General features: G+C 40.1%; 2 protein-coding genes and 1 pseudogene across 5 annotated transcripts; 2 read left to right on the top strand and 1 right to left on the bottom strand.

Moving 5' to 3' along the window:
- Positions 1-930: 930 nt before the first annotated feature.
- Positions 931-8,220, top strand: dazl (deleted in azoospermia-like). 3 transcript variants are annotated; one of them, XM_027020811.3, is made up of 13 exons: positions 931-1,063; positions 1,167-1,257; positions 2,341-2,384; positions 2,918-3,040; positions 3,873-3,964; positions 4,100-4,154; positions 4,400-4,475; positions 4,841-5,004; positions 5,199-5,282; positions 5,569-5,634; positions 5,756-5,890; positions 6,192-6,272; positions 6,735-8,220. In XM_027020811.3, the coding sequence occupies exons 3-13, from the start codon at positions 2,367-2,369 to the stop codon at positions 6,903-6,905; spliced, it is 1,065 nt and encodes a 354-aa protein (XP_026876612.1). In that variant the 5' UTR covers positions 931-1,063; positions 1,167-1,257; positions 2,341-2,366; the 3' UTR covers positions 6,906-8,220. The 3 variants fall into 3 exon arrangements, with proteins under 3 accessions (XP_026876612.1, XP_081566638.1, XP_026876611.1); XM_081710512.1 differs by having other exon boundaries at positions 1,167-1,276; positions 4,844-5,004; XM_027020810.3 differs by having other exon boundaries at positions 1,167-1,276.
- A 182-nt stretch (positions 8,221-8,402) lies between these two features.
- LOC113584102 (MOB-like protein phocein) lies at positions 8,403-12,425 on the bottom strand. Of its 2 annotated transcripts, none has more exons than XM_027020828.3 (8): positions 12,288-12,425; positions 11,363-11,425; positions 11,153-11,253; positions 10,663-10,705; positions 10,270-10,356; positions 9,960-10,039; positions 9,462-9,573; positions 8,403-9,231 (listed from the first exon to the last, which is right to left on the bottom strand). In XM_027020828.3, exons 1-8 carry the CDS (start codon positions 12,396-12,398, stop codon positions 9,100-9,102), a joined length of 729 nt encoding a protein of 242 aa, XP_026876629.2. In that variant the 5' UTR covers positions 12,399-12,425; the 3' UTR covers positions 8,403-9,099. The 2 variants fall into 2 exon arrangements, with proteins under 2 accessions (XP_026876629.2, XP_081566636.1); XM_081710510.1 differs by having other exon boundaries at positions 11,363-11,479; positions 12,288-12,345.
- A 1,558-nt stretch (positions 12,426-13,983) lies between these two features.
- Positions 13,984-14,435, top strand: LOC113584092 (gamma-crystallin-3-like; annotated as a pseudogene).
- The last annotated feature ends 6,865 nt before the right edge of the window (positions 14,436-21,300 follow it).

Genomic DNA, 21,300 nt, shown 5'->3' with positions numbered 1-21,300 from the left:
GATTTGCCAACTGAGATAAATCAGACAGCGTCAGTACATAATTAATGCATAAAAGATGCAGCTGAAGATATTTTTACAGTTTAATTATTATTTTGTTTTTACTTATTATTAGTATTACTGGTTTTACTTATTTTAATTAATAATTATATTTATTTTTTTAGTTTTAGTTATTTGTTATTTTTATGTCGTCATCACTATTTTTATAGCTGTTGCTTTTGGCTGAGATTTGTTACTTTACTTTTGTAATTTTTATTGTTTGCATATTGTATTTATATTATTATTGCTTTGTATTTTAATTTTTTTTCTGTGTGCAGATGTGTGTACATGTGTGACGTGTACATGTGTGATTTTGTGTTTTGAAACATTTTAGTGTAAATAGCTGCATTTGATCTGCATGTTGATGTCAGAGCTTTCTGCCTATGTACAGCTCTATGGTCAATAACTGTTTTAAAGATGCTTTATAAATAAAATTATTGTCATAAATGTATTAATAAAGGAAATTATAATTTGAATAATAATTAACTAAAAATATAATGATGGCAAATTGAAACAAAAGGGCTCCTAAATTGATGGTTGAATTGTGAAGATTGTTTTAAGAATGAAGATTGTGAGGAATGTTTTAAGGAAGTTGGGTTTGGTCATGTCCTACAATCAATTTGATTCCAGCAACATTGCTATGTAGTCCAGTGATGAAGGTGATGAAATGCTTTGCTAATGTATCTTGGATATGACCATGTTGTGTAGCTTAAGTGTTGGAACAGAATATATGAGTCATAATAATCAAAAGTTTAGAAGAACTGTTATTAAAATCAGAATAAGTGGGGAAAAGCTACATTTATGTTGTGTGTGTGTGTGTGTGTGTGTGTGTGTGTGTGTGCGCGCGCGCGCGCGCGCGCGCATATGTGCTGTGAGACACGGAAAGGGAGCTCAGCTAACTTGTTACCTGATACCACTCTGGAATGTGAGGACTGGCATTAGGGACCCAGTGACAGCGTTACCTCAACTCTCAAACCTCTGCTGTTTTGATTCTTCCATATCTTCTTTTTCCAGTGCCGGGATAATGGTAAACTGCCTCTGCAAACCTCCGATGACTGTGATTCTTTTGCTTGGTTGAAGATTTAATCTTTTAAAGTTCCTCATTCCATAAAGCCTGTGACTCATTCCAGTATGGTGAGAGGCTGAGCCTTCAAGCAGGGTAAACCTGTCCCACTCAGTAAAGTGACGTGAGCCTTCCACCTGTGGTGTGTCTGCTTGGACGTGAGTGCTGCAGCAGGACGTAAGCTACATATAGCTACAAACATGTCAAGACTAAAATGTTGGATAACTTGCTCAGATTTGAACATTAGGTTACCTAAGAGTGCAGGCTATAATTTTTCACCAGTTGTTATTTTATTCACTTAATGCTACTTCACTAACTTAAGTTATGTGCAGTTTGGAGAAGCTACTATGATATTCTATGATATATGATAAGCTATTCCTTACAGCAACAATAAAAAATAAAGAAAAATAAAGAAATACAATGTAAATGTTAAAAGGCAACACCATATGCAAAACCATGAATCCAATTTCTCAGTTTTTATATTGACCCTAACACTAATCAATCATTTCAATTACTTTCGTCTCTGAAAGCAACAGTCCATCAAAATTATTAGTTTCATGATTAGCAACATAGCACTACTTCTTAATGCTTCACGTAAAAAAACCCCAAACCTTTGCATTGTGATAAGTCAGTTTGCTACATATGCATAAGACATAGTTAGGCGGCGGATACACTACAGAAGTGTTAACCTAACTATATTCTGCACTAAGTATATGTGGTAGTTGCTTTCTAAATAATATTTTTTCTTTGCTGCATGACTGAGACGTAACATCAGCTTTCCCGCCACCATTAAAGCGTTTGAAAAAAGGAACAGTCTATTTTCCATGTTTAATGGGGGGGGGATATCGGTGCAAATATACAGTATCATGTATATGTATTTATGTATGTATTTATTTATTTACTCCAGTAATAATCTTAATCGTGTTGAATCTCTTTCCGTCATATTTACAATTCTCCATTTCACTTACTCTCTTGTCATAGCATCTGAACTGAATTTGATTCGTGACGTGCGTTTAATAGATGTGTTAGTTCATCCTCCTCTGTGATAGCTAGCCGGCTAGCTCGGTATTAATTGGCCAAGTCAGGTCGTTTTACATTTATTGTGTCCTCGCAGTTTTACGTACGGACAGGTAAAGCTGTCGGGGAAGGGGGGATTCACGTTCTGAAACAAGCCATCCCTAGTAGTTTGATGTTTAACATGTTCATAAAGCGTTTATTACAGTGTGCTTTTCCCTCCACAGACCGAAGCTCCCGTCAGGCCTGAGAGATGGAGAGCGAGACAGGCGTGAGTAACCGGCGCGAGCGCGCGCGAGAGCGCTGGCTACAAACGGCTGTTTGGAAAAAAAGTTTTTACTCGAAGTTTTTACTCACGTTCGCCAATTTAACATTTAACGTTAAAGGTCGGGTGTGGCCAGTTCGTGTTACTTCCTAATCAGCTTGTGATATTGTAGCATATATGTTGGGACCAAAGACTTGGAAGAAGTGTTATCTTATCGCTCGCTAAGCGTCGTCGTTTCCTAGCTAAGCTAAGCTAAGCTAACGATTAGGGCTCACATGACTGAATGATATTCGGAGCAGTGTTTGCGGTTGGCTATAAAGTTAATTAATCTGCCTCACTCAAATTAATTAAGATTACGAATTGGTATTAGCAATGTTACGTTAGCTCGGTCCCTTGTGATTTGACATGGTACTCGGTATGCTCAAGTGCTGTTAGTGAAAACGCACTGCACACCTAACCTAACTTAGGTTTTCCCAGCTTGTCAACTTGGAGGTCAGTGAGGTCTCTAATGGAGTGCCTGTTTCTGTTCTTGAAACCAGACACAGACTAGCTCTCCTTCCGTCAGTCCTGCTCCACCAGAACTGTCCAACTCGGTAAACCACGCTCCCCGTTTCGGCACAGTCATCCCCAACCGTATCTTTGTAGGTGGAATCGATATTAAAGTAAGTATGTTTGTGGGGGTGGGTAAGGTGTTGTATGCAAAGATCCGTTAAGTCATTGTCTACCTTAAAGTACACTATACGGCCAAAAGTATGTAAATGCCTGACCATCATACCTTAAATGACCTTCCAAAACCTGCACTCCAAACATGTTCCTGCACTCCAAACATTTCAAACCATGTCTTTATGTCATGTTCGATCAGCAAAAGGCCTTCCTAAAAACTGTTGCCACAAAGCTTGAAGCATATAATTTTATAAAATATCTTAGTGTTTTGCAGTATTATCCTTCCCTTGCGTCTTAGCCCAAACCCTTAAAAATGGCCCCAGACCATTATCCCTTCTCTACAAAACTTAAATAGTTGACATTATGCATTCAGATAGGTAGTGTTTTTCTAGCATCTGCCAAACCCTGATATGTCTGTCAGACTGTTAGGTGCTTGTTTCATCACTCCAGATAACTTGTTTTCACTTATACAATGGCAGTGTGCTTTTCACACTGTTAGTACTTATAGTTGACTGGGGAAGAGTTAGCAGGGCAGAATTTCATAAACTGAATTGTGGCAAAGGTGGGATCCTAAGACTGCCAAATTTAAAGACTTAGCTCTTTAGTATTGCCCATTCTATTTCCAATGTTTGTGGTGAGTGTATGACTTTTATACACCAGTTAGCAGTGGTTGTGGCTGAGCTCAATAATTAGGAGGGGTGTCCAAATATCTTTGTCTATAGTGCACATAATTGGAAAATTGAGATACCTGAAGGTAATTTTCATTGGTGAAATTAATAATTCTCTTTTTTTTGTCAAAATCTTTGTGTGTGTGTGCATGTGTGTGTTTAGACTAATGAGAATGATCTCGGGAGATTTTTCTCTCAATATGGAACGATCAAAGAAGTGAAGATTGTTATTGATCGTGCTGGAGTGTCAAAGGGGTCTGTATCTCTATGTCTCAGTATGTATCAGTACTGCTTTATTTGATGTTTGTTTGAGTAAACATGGTAACTCAAATGCTGTGTTTTCTTTATTGCCAGCACCTTTTTTTTGTCTATTTCTTGGTTTTTTTATAGATACGGCTTTGTCACATTCGAATGTCAGGAGGATGCACAGAAAATTCTGCATGATGTAAGTGTGTGTGTGTATTTTTGACAAACAGACACCAGCCTGTCATAGCTCCTTAGCGGTTAGCGGTGTGAGTGTACAACCTGGCTTCCTGGCTGCTAATTAAGCATTTGATGCCATCGTTATTCCTGACTGGTTATTAAAAATGCTGTATCTTAGTATATACTTTCAGGTGATAGGAGATTGTGGTCAGTTTGATGCATTAACACAGTAAGGGTCAGTGTCATGTCCCCTGCTCTCTCTGACAGGCTGATCGGCTGTGTTTCCGGGATAAGAGGCTGAACATTGGCCAGGCCATTCGCAAACAGCAAGTGGGAGTGCACTGTATGTTACTTATGCTTGTATGACTGTTAGTTACTAATGAGACGACAAACGTAACCACAGCACTGGTAACACATTAACCTTGCTTGGAGATGTATGGCATGAGAGCTATTTAATTGGATGTCCTTCCAGCATGTAAGTGCAATGGTGCTTGTTATAAAGCTTCCAGTGTTCTGAAATAGGCTTTTAGTCTAGTCTGCCAAGAACACTAGCCAGTTTGCATTTTTGTTCTGTTTCTGCTCCAGATTCGCCTCACCTAAGCAATCTGGGGTTAAAGAACGCCAATTACCTTGCTCAGGCATAGCATTAAATTGGACTGGACTGAAAACTTCCTATATATTAACATGTACCGCTGTGTTTTTCAAAAGCAGGTGGCTACACTGTTACAAGTCCTGGTCCCACCCTAGCCCTCCCGGCTCCTGTGGGCACCATGTACCTGACTACACCTACAGGATATCCCTACACCTATCACAATGGAGTGGCCTACTTCCACACACCAGAGCCCAGCACCCACAGCTCACAATGGCCTCCTGTGAGTCCAGCACCCAGACACATTACTGTAGTCTGAGACAAGCACAATACATTATGAGTAATGATGAGTACCATATAAAAACACATTTAATCACACACATGCACATGCACTGTGCAATGCTATTTTTGCTGTCAAGATTCATTGTCTTTCTGCTGATTGATTGTAAAATACATTTTGCTGTTTGTATGTGTCAGTCACATGTGGCATCTGGAGCACCAGTGATGGTGCCACACACTCCTCCCACTTTCTGCACTCCACATGCATACCACCAGTACCAGGTCAGAGTCTACAGATACATATGCCCAAATATCACAGCAGGACCACATAAGTTCAGTGTTTAATAATACCATAGAAAGGACAGTTTTTGTTAAGATATTACCAACAGAGAAATTACCAATTACCAGCAGAGAGCAGGAATATGTCCAATAAATGATGGAGGATAAAGTGGGTACTGGATGACATCATTTATAGTGTTTTCTTCCCCTCTCTCTCTCTCTCTCTCTCTCTCTCTCTCTCTCTCTCTCTCTCTCTCTCTCTCTCTGTCTGTCTGTCTGTCTCTGTCAGCATGTTTCACAGGGTCCCTCCCAGTGGGTGTCTGGACACCTGCAATGGGCTGTTCCTCAGGTAGAGGTGCGTGTGTTAAAGAAGATGCAGTCGACACCATTGGTTTCTGCGTTTGACTAGTCTTTTAAATCAACATGTGTGTGTTTGTGCGTGTGTGTGTGTGTGTGTGTGTGTGCACGCATGCTAGTCTCCTGTCCCTTTGAGCCCAACCCCTTTGTTATATGTGCAGCCCACCGAGCTAATGTATCACCCCATGGAGCTGTCTGCAGACAATGGGTGTGTTCAATCAGCTATGCCTTTGGTGGAGGCTGCCATTCCTGAGGTAAACACAAAATCCCACACTCCCAATTGTACAGGAGACTGTATGAACACACTTGCCCTCAGGAGCACACTCTTTAGGACATCCTTATGCTTTTGTGGCACTTTGTTATGTGTTGTCCATACTAAGTCTTCCTGAGGTTGAGTAGCCAGGCACTGGTAGAGAGCATGACATAATGAACATTACTGAATAATGTGTGCAAGTAATGCGACATCTGTTTATACAGGCTGGAGCATTTCACATCTCTATAATAGGATGTACAATGTGTGTACAGTGTGTATAATGTGTGTGTCTGTGCGCGCAGGCATATGTGGATCACATGGTGCAATCATCATATCAGATTTGCATGCAGAACCCAGTGATTCTGTCGCAGGATGGAGTCAAGGTGCAGCCATCTCTCTGTTTTTCCCTTTATTTCACTGTTTCTCATTTTCTTGTTTAGAATTCATCACTAACACAGCCCATTTGATATCTAATGAGCACACCATTATAATAAATATTGTAGCTTGGTTTTGTTTGGTTTGATGTTCAATGAAGCAGCATACAGGATAGCCTGCACTTCACCTGCAGAGCAGCAGACAGCATTCAACAGGCACATTGTAATATTTTTTTAATTGGTTTTAAGGGTTATAATGTTCTATCTACTTATATTGCCAGGATAACTAATCTTATTGACTATTGGACTAAAATATGGACAAGAAAACATTTCAGTTGAAAATTTCCATTAATTATGTTTGGTTTGTTCACTGCTGTTATCACGTTGAGATAATCTATATTTTACAGTAGATCTCATGCTTTAGGGTCTCCATGGCAATATGACAGAGATGGGTATTTGTGTTCATACCAGGAGCATAAGGTCCATCCGGTCAGACGAGGTTACTCCCACTCTCCTATTCACTTGAAGCCCAGGTATGGCCGCGGTCCACATTTCACGAACCTGCGTAAGGACTACGGTCCCAACCCGGCTCAGGGTCCTCCACCGCTACCATCTCTGACTGCCCAGGAGGTGCTAAAATAGAGGCCTTTGCTCAGCCGAGGCACCTGGCCATTCTGCTCCAGCTCACAGCTCAGCACACCTGTCTAATTGACACTAACCCGACTCTAGTCCTCAACACTGCTTAATTTGAACCAAACCTCTCTCTGCAATATGACAGCTGAGTATTAAAGGTGATCAAAAGTTGCAAAACTTGCAATAGAAGTAAAACTGTAGTCAACTTTAGTTCACATGGACAAATTCATAAAATTCCTTTAATGACTGAAAGAACAGTTGAAGCAAAATGCCACTCATCTGGATAACACTATTGTAACTTGCCTAATGTCAGTCTCATGGAAATTTCACTGCCTTTTACACTTTTATACAGAAAGAATGATGTCATTGCATGTTCTTATATACCTAATTTTAAAACCTTTTATTAAGACACCTTAGTATCATTCTTAGTTATTTTACAGTCACAGTACTCATTTGATCAGCTTATACAACCAGCCACACTTATTTATTTATTTAAACATATCTGCCTGAATATATCTGTAGTATGTCTTATAGTTTAATAGCAAATGGGGTCATTCTCCCACATTCTCTTATGTACTCCCTTCAAATGTTCTCTTTCAGATTTTTTCTTTTTGGGACCTGAGTGGTGTTTATGTACATAGTTAAAATAACATGTAGTCTTCACTCATTACAAGCATTGTGACATATTCATCAAAAATGTTTACATGTCACTCACTCATAATCTTAAGAAGTGGAACTTGCACTGAATAAAGCCTTAAAGTAGCGTTGTATAAATTGCCATTTGGACAACTACCTGGCCTGAAGAATATACCAATAGTGTTTTATGAGCCACGTTTCCTTCATAATTTAGCACTACAAAGCAGGTCTCACCACTTCAGCACAAGCTATTTTTCTGTAGTAAATCTAGTCCAGTGAGCGTTAAAGAAGGGTAATTCTCCTTTTTGACATTGCTGTATTTGCATTAAGTGATATACACTTATTAATATGTACAAATGTTTACAACTATGATTGCAACGTTCAGGGTGTATTTTATCTTTAAAAAGGTTATTCAGTTGTTAAAACTCCCTGGTTCTCTCCAACAGTGGGAGATGGTATTGTATTTTTTGGAGTTTTTTTGGTTTTCTTACATAAAGTGATCTGAATCTCTGGAGGATACCTATTGCAAAACCCTGCTTTCTAATGGTGTATGCTTCTTATTCTGTTCATGCTTGTAGTAGATTACACTTTTCTGGGCATTTGCCAAGTTCCAGTTTTTGTAGTTAAATGTGTATATGCCAAAATGTTATTACCATAGTGCTTTCCTCTTTCTACATATGATGCTGTTGCTCAGGTTTTGTTTTTTTAGAAACTTGTTCAAATCAATAAAAGTAACTGAATGCTTTGGTTGACTGAAGCCAGTCCAATACTTCATTGGGGGCGAGAAAGATCTTAAAACATACACATCAACATACGAACGGCTGTTCCAATAAGACATACTGGTCCATAAGCAAAGGACACACCAAGAACTAGATTATCTTTTCTTGTTTATTCATTATTTATTCACATAGAAATGAAAACAATACAGTTGTAGAAACCCAACAATAACAAAAAGACTGGATGCTCTTAGCTGTGAATGGAATAAGTCACTTTAGCAATAACTTAACCAAAAGAACAAAGCAAATGCAAGCATTAAAAAAGCGAGCTGAAGATTAACAAGATCAGAACATGACTGGTTAAAAACACTAAAATGTCCCTGTAGTGTTGCCATAGCAATAAATGGCAGGGCTGTTTGTATCAGCCATCTGATTCTGGTGAAGCTTGTTTCATGTTGTTAATGGAAAACATCTTGACTGCTTTGTACAAGCAGCCACATGAGTTTGGCGGTTACTGGGTCTCATGTTGGGATGTCTGAGATGACAGTACTTAGATGGGCACAATGGTGTGTGAATCGACCGGATGTGTTGATGGGCGTGTGTGAGCTTTTATACAAGTGAGGTGCATTACGTACATAATTCAATCTAAAGCCCAGGCCTGAAAATGTGAAGTGTTAAAGGAAAACTCCACCCAAAAATCCTAACAATGCTGATGTTGAATAAAAGGTAGTAATGGCATTTATGCAAATGAGATCCTGTGACCTGTTCCCCACTACTGTTGATTTATTGTCACTAAGGTTAGCATTTTTGCATGAACTATTCCTTGAAGACTTGTTTGTATGTGTCCGTCCTCAAGCCTCACTCTCTGCAGAACCGGCGTTCTGCACCTCCTCCTCCAGAATGGGCACAATTAGATTGTCCTTTGACATCAGATTATATTTCATTACAAAACGTGTAAACCGATGACACAGGAAGGTCTCATTCTGGGGTCCACAGCAAACATGGGGGAGAAAAAGAGGAAAATCAGTCTGGGTTAGTCCTAAATAATTGCAGATGTTTGGCCATTTGGAATATAATTTAGAGCAAACTAGCATCCTGTAGACTGATAGACAGTATTATGTTCTTTGACCCATACTACAACTAGGTTAAAACTAAATTCTACTGTTAATATCCACTAGACAGATGGATCCATATGACTGGACACTCAGCTCACCTCATACTTGTCAAAAATCTGGCGGTGGTGAAAGTAGGCGTGGGAAAATATCCTGTAGATGCGGCGACAGACAGAACCCAGCTTCGCCACAGATGACTCCTTTATGCTCACCCTACAAAAGCGGCACACAGTCACGCATTAGAGCATATATGAGCCATCAGTGCTGGACCCACTCACTCGTTCACACCAAACATCATTCACTTATTCACATATGTACTAGCCATCATAACTATCCAATCGTTCTATTTATGATATTACATTAATGTTCAGAGCAAAGAGGAATGACTGCTCATTCACATTTAGAGTCAGTCCATTATAACTAGACCAACACAAAGAATAAATCTCTAAGCCATCACCCAACCAAGGTTTCCTCCTCTTAGTCATCAATGAGACAAATATAGAGGGGGAATACTCAGGAGTGCAAAAGCAAAGAATGTCATAGTGGGGTGTTATCAGGGACTACCGATACAAATGCACATGATGTGGTGTACTGCTCACCGACTGGGGAAATACTTATTACTGTTCAGAAGGCAGGCAGCTCCGTCCAGTGTATGTCTTGTATAGTCTATAGCGGGACACTGGTGAAACAGACACAAGATTTATTAAATACACACAGCATTCCCCCTTCACTTTGCCCAGCAAGTAATGCAGTACTGCTAGTTTACTTTCTTTTTTTAATGTCACCCCTTGGTTCATACTGCATTGATCATATGAAACAAAAACTCATTCAAAAGCTACTCATTCAGGTAAACATGCTTCAGTTGCACAGCTGCTGGTAATACCTGTCATCACACGCAGTTAAACTCACCTCTTTGGGGGTTTTATGTGCAGCACAAAGAAAGATCCACTGCTCTGTAGCTGTCATCTGTGTGCATGTGTCAGGGTGGCATTCTCCCTGAACAAGTACATGCGCACACATACAACACATGCTGTGATAAGCTGTAATGAGATCTTTTAACTTGTTTATAAAAGACTTAACTTGGCTATTTCCATTACAACATCATAACATATTCCTTATGATAATATTACTTATGGCCTTATATATGTAATAGTTAAAATATTCCTTTAATATATCGTAATTTATTGTGTTACCAACTGTGTTTTGACTTTGAATACCTCCATCTGTAATATTTTCATTAAAATAGTCATATTTAATTTCAGAGGAACACCAACAATGCACAAGTGGGTAAAAGAATTACACCTGTAATTTAACAGCAAGGCCGTTCAGTTCCAGACAAAACTGTCTATAATGAACAGAGAAAAATTAAGTCAGAACAAATTGTTGCAATCAACCCTTTTACATAAATAAAAGGGCATAAAAATGCATGCTAATTGTCCAAGGTGCATGTTGTGTTCAGATGTAAAACAGGACTTGGTTTATAGTTTAGATTTTAGCAGTACCAGTTCCAGGTTACAAATATGAATTCAGTTACTTCAAAGGTTAAATTACACCTACCACTTTCAATAATCGACACTATCAATACATGCTGTCTATAACAACAAAATATTAAAAGTGCATTTGTTATTTTGCTGTTAAGAACCAGCTTTCCAGACAGAAACTGAGAAACGTCCAGTGCTAAGTAGAGTTGGCTTTTAAATCCACAGCCCCCGCCGACCGTGAAATCTGCTGCGAGAATAACCGCAGAAAAACGAGTCGTTACGAGTCAGAGAGCGGACTGAGCTCACCGCACCTCAGGTGCTCGTATTTCCACACACCCTCGTCCTGTCCCTCCGGGGGCTCCAGTATCTTGTCGATGTTGGCGCAGTCCGAACGAATGTTCTGCTGAATGTACTACAGGGGGAATCAAAGGCTGGAGTGAAACACGGCGCACACACCCACGGTAGCCGAGCGCGGCCATCTCAGGTTGCGCAGGCTGGGAGAACGCAAGCTTAAAGCCCACCTGCTGCACTGCCAGGGTGCTGTCCATCTCCTCGAAGGACTCGTCGGGCCAGCTGTAAAAATCCTGTCAGCACATTCGGAGGACACCATTTACATCCAACACAGAATAGGTCACATCCTACAAAAATGGCACATCGTTTGCAAATTTGGTTGACGTCTTCCCATTAAATACACTCGACAATGCTTGAGGTGTATTCCTTTTCTACGAGACAGTACGATGTAACTTCTTCTCTGGAAAGATCTTGTGTATGAACCTAAACATACACAGACAGCAGTAGCCAGCGGCTATCTAGCTAGATCACCAAATAAAGCTATCCATAATTTGCTGAAAAACTCGCTGGCTAGCTACCTCAGCACAGCCATTAGTTGGTTAGCTGGCCAACAGTTCGTTACAACGTGGTGTAGGAGCCAACCTTATTATATCTACCACCTGAAAAGATCCAACTTGTATCTTATCTAACTAACTACCAAACTAGTTGCTTAGCTACAAACAGACAGGCGCTATCTAGCCAATGCTAACCAGGTTAGCGTTAGCCAGCTAGGTAGCCGTCTTAGCCAACTTTCTTATATTGTCGCTAGATTATACTCGGGCGAGATGATACGACAATTTAGCCAGTAAACAATTTAACCAGTAAGATATATTTACTCCGTATTCAAAATTTTTACTCAAACAATGCTTCATAGCTACAGTAGTCGCAAGCTAGCTAGCTATTAGCCCTCTTAGCTAAGCGCTGCAGTCCATGATATGCTAATACTAATAGCTAGCCTGACTCGCGACAGCTTCGTAACTCAGCCGGATGCCCGTTAGGACGTTTACTCGACCGTTTTCACTGAGAACGTTACCGAAAACGGTCCCCAACCTCTACGCATCGTTTAACTCATCTACTTCGATCGCGTATGCTAATGTACTGTAGGGATTTTGCCACCTTCGCCTTGGTTCCCGGACGATTCCTTCTCAGGACTGCTGTACCCTCCGCCATGACCATCTCGGCAATGTTCCCGGATGTGAACAATTCGAGGTTTTTTTCCACATTCATCTTGATTTTTAAACCGGTTTGTTTACATCAGCCTGGTGGTAGATGAGGATTTACATTATTCTCGAAGAGTGCGTTTGATTCTAGTCAGAAATAAATACATAATCTTCTACAAACTACAACATGGTTAGTTGAAATGTCTCATTCATATAAATATATATAAACTGAATCTATATAAAGAATGTTATCGATCCGGTTTACTTGTGATTAGTTTTAGTAATCTGTTTTATTCAGCCATTTTAATTCTAAGTATTTTATTGAATGTAAGGCTCTAGAAAACAGCCAATCTCTGGGGTTTAACGGACACGTCTCACAGGTGGGAAAATGCGAGTTTAATGAAGACCAACTATAAAACTGAAATTTTAAAAAATACCTTGTGACTCCAAGCTACCTTTGGAGACTTTCCACTCTGGAGAATTTTTATCCAGGTCTCTTCGGTTTATAGGCGTGCAACGCGCCTGATAGCGTTTATTCCAGCAGAGGGCGCTAAAGTTACTAACACAAATAAAACGGAACCACTGGCTGTCCGGTTGTTTGTATTATTCTTATTCTTATTATTCTTATTCTTATTCTTATTCTTATTCTTATTCTTATTCTTATTCTTATTATTATTTACATTTATAGTTTTTATATGTACATTTATATTTCTCAAACTCAGGGACGTTTTACAGACAGATATCAGGTTTTCCAATCACTCTCACATACCTGATGAGAAGCAGCAGCTAATTTACGCACAGTGTACTCTCAATCAGAAACCACAGCCCCCTGGAGGACCGCACCGGGTGCAGGGAAAGGTTACGACCAGGACAGAGTCCTTTAAGAAAACCAGCCCAAAAGTCAATGAAAACTAGTACCTTTTACTACTTCAATTCTCTCAAGCACACGTGTATACACACACACACACACGCACGCACGCACTCTCATTCACTCATGCATTCCCATGCCCACACCCACAGAGCATAAATGATGACTGTAAACCTTTGATAGCAGATCACTAGACATAAGATGGATTTGTAGGTGGTGAAATAAAAATGGGTGGGGGTGGAGGTGGAGGTGAGTTTGCATGCCTGTTTTGTCTGGGCTGAGGAGTCATGGGTTTGGTCTCTGTGGCTCAAATCAGAACCTTGGCAGCATCTCAAAATGCCAAATCCTTCTCATTAAAATATCAGATCTTTTGATCTTGGCACCCTGGGCCAAGATTTATAAAATTTACCCAGCTGACCATGCATCATGGACATCACCTGAGGAATGAAAACATTACCACCAGGAAGACTCAGGTGAGACAGAGAGAAAAATGTAGGGTCAGCCAGACTGGGATGGGCAGTCCCAAAGCATGAATGTCTCTTTTGAAACATTTGAGTTGCAATCTGGAAAAGACTTCACTAGTTGAAGAATCAAAATATGTTAGACAGAATTATTCACATTAATAACATGATAAAGGTTTGACAGTACACTTGCAATGGCTTATGAATTTAGTTGTATTGACTGCCAGATTATAAAGTATGATCAACTGGAAACAATAATTAACACTATGGTTTTATACCATTATATTGTAGAAATCCAGGTAATGTGATGCAGCAAGTGTTGGATGCACAACCGTTTCAGTTTTTATATAAGCTGTCTCGTGCACACACACACACTTCCCATTTATTTGCAGATCATATTCTACAAGGATAAGAACTTCCAGGGCTGCTTGTATGAGTGCCATGTGGATTGCCCAGACATGCAGCTCCCAGTCAATTGCTGCAACTCTGTCTGGGTTATGATCACAATATGTAAATACAAATGCAGAAAATGCAGAAGTGGTAATGTATGTATGAGCACACAGTCTGCCAGGGACAGCTCTTTGTAGGAGCACTTGTGCAGAAAGAACATCTACTCCTGCCAAGTGATGGATGGCTACTGGACCCTGTACAGCCCCCCAGCTTCAGGGGTCACCAGTGGTTCATCTATTCTGGTGAGTACAGGAAGTTCAGCAAGGTTACAGAGTTTTTAAACAGCCAACTGCCTCATTGTCCGTTTGAAAGACCTCCGTATTAAATAAAGCTTTACAAATAAACAACTTGTCTTCTATATACAGAAGCTACATGTCTCCCAGAACCAGTTGCCCCATCACAATTACTTTTATGCATCTCAAAGTTTCTCTCTGAGTCAGAGGCTGGAGGCACTCTTCAGTATCAAAAGACCTCGTTTACAACTAGTTTCAGGCTTAATTAGCACATGAGTAATGGTTCTTCATTAGAATTTATCCAATTATATAATGGGGCACCAGTTCAGGGATAATTAGAATGAACACAGCATTTTAATGAGAATTTCAGTTTCATTGTCTCCAATAATGTTGAAATTTATGACTTTATGAATTATTAATTTATGTATATTTGAAAATATAATAGTTTATATAAAGGTATAATAATTTGAAAAGAAATAGTAAAACAAACAAATTAACAAAAAACACTATCTTGGGGACTTTATGAATCATAACAACTGAAAAGACAACACTAACAATGAATATTACAGTTTAAACGGAGATGAACAGAGAACCCTGTCTTCAAAGATCATTAGGTTGAAGTGTCTCCCAGTGGTGAAAACATGACTCACTGACATGGTTCTCATCTAGAGAAAAACCACAAACAAAGCAGTGTTTTGTTAAAAACAGAGTTGTTCGGAGGAAAAAAAAAAAAAAAGCTCAAAAGACCAGAATCCCAGAAAATACCATTCACCCCCACCATACAGGCACCGTTCTGGAAGTACCGTTCACTCCCACCCTACAGGACTAGACAAGGGAATCAACATCCTGCTGGATCGCATACTTGCCAAATCCAAAATTTTAAAGTTGTACTTTTTGTCTCAAGGTAATCCATGAGAAGTGATTGGAATAATATAAATAACTTCTAGGTATGTGAAAATGCTTAAATTGCTAAGTACCTTAACAGTCATAGCTAATGCCTTCCTTTCTCCCTACAGCACCATGGCCACTTCATTATGGGGCTGTACAGCTGCATGGACCATGTGACACATGACCTACATGATGGAGCGGAGGGGCGACTGTCCTGACAGCGTGGACTGTTTCCACACGGATTTTACAACCTGACATGCAACGGGGCCCGGGGAGTACAGGAGCTTCCAGGATATGGATGAAGAACAAATGTCAGGGATGGCTCCTTCAGCAGAGACATGGACTGCATCCAGGAAAGGTGTATGCCTGGCATGGCTAATATTCTGCTTTCATGACTTTATATAAATTTTCATATGTGACAAATATGACACAGTGATCTCACATGGCAACAGAAGTGAAAGAAACGAGGCTTTATTTGTCTTTGTTATATTGTTATATCCATCTAAGGAGCTTTAGATGGAGTCATTCCCACATATCCAGGTTAAGAATATCAGAGAGAGAAATTCATTCATGATGGTTTACACTGTTAGTATGATATTTAGACCCTAAAATTGTGATTTTTGGGTAACAAATGTATGCAGGTAAAGAGAGGCACAAATCATAGCAAGCAGAAAGACGAGCCTTACCTTAGCTAGCATGCTGGCTAAGCCAGGCCCTTCAGTGACATGGGCTGGGGTGAACACAGCCTCTCTATAATCCTTCATCGCAAACAAACACATTGACTGGTTTACATAACAATCTAATGCATCAGCGTTTCTCTTTAACAATATGCTTCTTCCAGACAAAGGCTTCAGTGTGTAGAATGGAACATTAGAGGCAGCCTTTGTATACCGAAACAAGCCCTAAGCCTAACATAATGATAGATCAGTCTAACTGTAGTTCACAAGCGTAATGTTAGAGGGCGCCCTTGTGAATCCAATTAAGATCTAACCACAAATGAATTATAGTCCATTCTCACTCTACGCTCTAGTGTAATAAGACTAGGGTAGCGTCAGTCAAGTCCTAGACCCACCATTATCCATCATGCATTGTGTGGGTAATGGTGCACATCCTTGAAATGGTGAGCTAGTATATTTTACAGTATGACAGTCAGGATGTTTGGTTTCTTCCTTTTAATCCACCTTACACCACCAACTTCATCGTGCTCCATTTTGAAAGAGTCTGCCGCTGAAATAGAAGTAACAGTGTAATGGAGCACAACTGATTCTCACACCTACCTCTGTATGTAGGGCCATGGTATGAAATTCTGAGCAATTCACAATGTGGCAATGATTGTCAGTGTGTACTGCCTTGGGAATCACACCCATAACCATGGTGTTACTAGCACCTTGATCTACCTGGTGAGCTACAGGCAAATGTTATCCTGTAAATGCACACAAACAGGAGTTTAGAAATAGGGACAAAATAAAAAAGCTGAAATAATAAAGTTGTCGACAATCTTCATGGTTATATAAATTTGATCTTTACCTCATGATTAGTATGTCTACAGGCTATAATTAATACCAAGATTTACACATACACATATTGCTGAGTACACCAAGGTCAGGAATGATTCTCTAAATTATGTTAAATGTTTAAGCAAACGTGCCTTCCTCCACAACTCTGGGTCCATCCTCCACAGCCCTACCTGAAAGTCCAGTGACAGACTGTGAAAAACACTGAAACATGCAGGTCTGCAGCATTTAGTTCAGTTTTCCAGTGGTTAATATGTGTTTCATCCCAAAACAACTCATCACTGTTATGCCTAAAACTGTAGTGTCTAATGTGTTACATTGCAGTCTAATGTTAATGATAATGCCAGACCTGTAGTCTCCGAAAGATGGTGGTAGCATTGTTTCTATTTTCGTGTTGTTTCTGTTTACATGCCACCTCACGTGTCTGTTTTGCCTCATTCACCAAATCACCTGGGGGATTATGTTCCATCCTTTATAAGCCTTTTCTATTTATTTGAGCAGCTGCCATCATTAATAATACTGTTACATTGGCTTTCTTTAGTTCTGGTTGACATTTATGTTGGGTTTCAAAACAAAAGTACGCGATGTAAAACAAGGGCTAGGATGTACCACACAGAGCTACAGATAAACAAACAGCTAGGAAACACAAACAACTAATAATGACAAACAGGCTTGGATAAACACACGGGGGCTAGACTTACATCCACAGTACAACGGTGATACTGCCAAACAGTTGTCTTACAGCGAACAGCCAAGACGCAAGACAGGGTTTAAATACATGAAATAAGACACAGGTGTAAATAATGACGTGCGGAGAAAACGTCACAACAATTACAGGAGACCACAGAGACATGGACGCTGAGGGGGCGTCTATTAGAATAGTCTTTTAGAATAGACTCTCTGAGCTGAATAAAGTAACGGTAATTGTGACTGGAAATAATAGAGTGGCAGTTATCTGTGACCTTATACCTGTAAGCACCATAATTAATTCTGTCTCTCTCTCTTTCTAGGATTTAGAATTATTCAGATGATTCATTATAAGACACAGAACTTTTGGCTATAACCTGCTAACCAGCTAATAGCTCTCTGATTATCCTGAACAAATGTGTTAAAACATAAAGGCTTCAGATACACAATGCCTGCAGGACCTGCAGCGTCTCAGGCAAGTAGGTGAGATCGATGCAGTGTCCACTGCTCACGTATGAGTGGCCCTGGAGGTTCCTGTCCTTGTAGAAGATGATCTGAGCAGTGCATCAGTGAAACCCAATAATGGCTCACGCATCATAAGAATTAATTTACAAGGTCGATGTATTTCAAGCTTTGCTTGACTTAAGGTGTTCAGGATCACATCCACGATCGCTGAAATGCAACGAGGTTGAGGAATGACTTTTGACTTTACTTGTGAGTAGTTTGTTTTGTTTATTATACATCAATAAATGCGAACGCTATGTGCTATACCAGCAAAGCAAGGCTGCGGATCTGCTGATTTCATGTGGATCTGTAAAATGGTTGAGGTGGTCCTTGAACAAGCTGGTTTACCTTCCGCCACGCTTGTCTCCTTGCCGAGATAATGTCCGGCTGGCCGTGAATCCCTCTCGCTTTTTATAAATGATCATCTTTCCAGTGGCTTTTTCTTATTCAAATAGCCAAACCTGATGAACTGGCAGATTGGTCTTTTCTGATCATTTCCGTTTCTGTCACAGGGGTCCAACTGCAGGATACAGGGTGATGGACACCACATCGTACACTATATATAATTTTTATTCAAAGAGATGATTCTTGAAAGTCCTTCATTTGTCCTGTTCTAGGATGTGTGACTCATTGGTTTCTTTATGTCATCATTATACCAATAACATAAATCCCTCAATTACAGCATAATGAGCATGCAGACATACATGCATAATTTTATCATTAGAAATGTATTGTTTTTTTATCCTACTGTCTGAAGATACAAATATTGGGTTTTTTTAGAGGCAAAGAGTTAAGAAGTAAAATCCTAATTTGAAGTTAAACCACATTACTCTTTAAGATGAACTGAGAGCGCCAGTGCCATTTCTGACAGTTACAGTATCTGGCTGATACTGGCGTGGTACGATAAATATTCTTAAAATCATGACAAACTTGTTGTGTGGTGGAATGTCTTTTTTTTTTTTTTATTAGTTTATACATTATTTTTTAGATTACAGTTCGGTTCTGGTTTTAAGGAAAGGGTTTGAGATTAGGTTTAAACATTTATGACTGAGTTGAAGAATGCTTCTTAAAATGGTACATCAACATCGACTACATAAAGAACATGGCTATTCAACATTCATGCATGACTGCAATAAACAATGCTTTTGGAAACTGGAGTTTGAATTTAATTTAATCCCACAATTATATATCAAAATTGTAATACGATACTTTAAGGATGGGAGAAATGGATCGGAAAGTAAGATTCCTACAATGTTAGCAAACAAAGAAACAAACAATAGCCCATATCTCTGGATAAAATCTGTCACTAGTGCGTGAATTGGACAAGGGGGGTCTTTCTGCAATGTGAGATCTGTGCCATGTTCTGAATCACTCTAGTGTGTGCCAGTCTTTGTGGGCCGAGCACTGGCATCATTCTACTGACCCTGTGGGCTTTTCATCGAGCTGTTTACTTCACCCTGCTGCAGCCTGGAAGGACGTGACCATGTGTCCACATCCCATCTTCCTTTCTGGACTTGGGCGGGGATGCACTGGAGTTTCCAGAGAAAAGGACATTTCAGACATTCATCCTTCATAAACTGTGCCTACATGAACAGATCCCTCTTATTAAAAAACTAGCTGACAGGGTCTACTGTATTAGAAAGCTATATAAATTAATCTCTCTTATTAAAAAAAAACCCTCTCTATTTTCCTTGGTGCCTGAACTGTTCTGCTCGTGTATTGCAGACATACCTTGTGATGTCTGCAATACCCGCCACGTGCAGTGGTAGGATCTCTGTTTATTTGTGACCACGCCTGCACACCTGCACCGGGTTAGTGTTTTGTCTGTGTGTATATAAACCCGTGTCGTGGCGTGCACTGCTGTTGGTCTTTGATATGTTTGGTTTTGTGCATGTCTGTCTTTGTAAATGGTTGCCTTTGTTCACACTAGTTATATTTATGTAGATGTTCACCGTTTATGTCATGTGTGAGTGCCATCGTTGTTTTCGTTCTGTGTTAATAAATGTCTGTCCACGTCAAAGGAGTCTGTGCGTCCTGTCCCTCGCCCTATGGCACTCGGGCCGTTACAGAATTGGCAAATCTACAGAAGTCAGGAGAGCTGTTCTGAAACAGCAGACACACATCACTTGCTGGAAACAACTGAACTGGATTAATGTTTTTTTGGAGCCAAACACTGCGAGATCAGACAGTCAGCATTTAGACAATGGCTATCAAGCATGGTACAAAGCTACGTAATCGAAAACAGACACTGCACCAGCTGTCGTGCAGATGTTAAAGGTGGCTCATTTAAATAATAATGAATTTGACTGGCAATGCATTTCAGTGTCCCATATATAAAAACCTCACAGTTTCCAGTCTACCCGAACAGACCCAGCCATGGACCATGTGGAGAAGTGAGGATAAACCTGTCTTAGTGTCAGGCTGACTTTGCCCCTGACTCGGCGTCTCCACAGATAATCTTTTTTGAGGAGTGGAACTTCCAGGGTGTCTGCGGCGGGCCTCAAACGAGCCCACAACCTGCACCCCGCCGTGGGGCATGGCCAGCACCCACCCTGGGCTCAGTCTGCTATGTGCTGGACTACTGAAGCCCTGTGTGTATCAGTCCGAGGCATGGGCTAACACTGGCAAAAGAGGATACTCAAAACCAATGACTCCAGAGTCACTTACCTTAATAACTTTATTTTAACACATATGTAAATAATAACTGACTTTATTACTTTAACCACAGTTTCTAAAGAACTCATCATACTGTTTAAATTGTCCTTTTTGTAATAAACATTTTTAAATGATCCTTTATTGGACTAGAAAGACTTTTTAGAAACAATACAAACTATGGTGATAAGTGATGATCTTATGGGGTCAATTACTCTTAAACTTTCTAAATAACCAGAGATTAAGCCCTGCTCCATCCTGAGCCTGATCCCAGCTGGCATTATTGTCCTAAAGCCTATTGTAAATACTGAATATGGGTGGATACATTGCCTCATGAAACATCTCAAACATTGGTATAGCTCAGCAGAGTATGTGATGCAGAGCATATTTATGGTGGCTGCACTCTGTGTTTGTGTGATCTGGAAATTATTTGGGTGGGTGCAATTTGTGTGTGGTTGGGGGGGGGGTTGCACAGGGCAAGAGTTTGTCCATGCTCATGGCTAAAGCCTGAATCATAAATGCCAGTGAGGCACACTGAGGGATGTGCTGGTAAAGTTGGGCGGAGTACCGGCAGGGCAGACAGGATTTCATTCAGCTAAACTCAGTTTAATTTATATCATGTTTTTAACAATCCATATTGTCTTAAACCTGCTCAGCAGGAACCAGGTCGCCACACCTGCAGGAGTGCTGATGTGGCAGCTGACACCAGACA

The sequence above is a fragment of the Electrophorus electricus genome, chromosome 3 (assembly GCF_041902795.1).
Source record: "Electrophorus electricus isolate QZ-2024a chromosome 3, ASM4190279v1, whole genome shotgun sequence".
Taxonomy (NCBI): domain Eukaryota; kingdom Metazoa; phylum Chordata; class Actinopteri; order Gymnotiformes; family Gymnotidae; genus Electrophorus; species Electrophorus electricus.
The sequence above is the reverse complement of the archived record's forward strand: the minus strand, read 5'-3'. Positions and strand labels throughout refer to the sequence as shown.

Coding starts and splice junctions, on each gene's coding strand:
- LOC113584102 (XM_027020828.3), bottom strand. CDS start 12,398: ATGAATGTGGAAAAAAACCTCGAATTGTTCACATCCGGGAACATTGCC. Junction 10,706..11,152: donor TGGAAATACGAGCACCTGAG/GTGCGGTGAGCT, acceptor TGTTCATTATAG/ACAGTTTTGTCTGGAACTGA. Junction 10,040..10,269: donor CACATAAAACCCCCAAAGAG/GTGAGTTTAACT, acceptor CTGTTTCACCAG/TGTCCCGCTATAGACTATAC.
- dazl (XM_027020811.3), top strand. Junction 3,965..4,099: donor CGTGCTGGAGTGTCAAAGGG/GTCTGTATCTCT, acceptor GTTTTTTTATAG/ATACGGCTTTGTCACATTCG. Junction 5,891..6,191: donor TGGAGGCTGCCATTCCTGAG/GTAAACACAAAA, acceptor CTGTGCGCGCAG/GCATATGTGGATCACATGGT.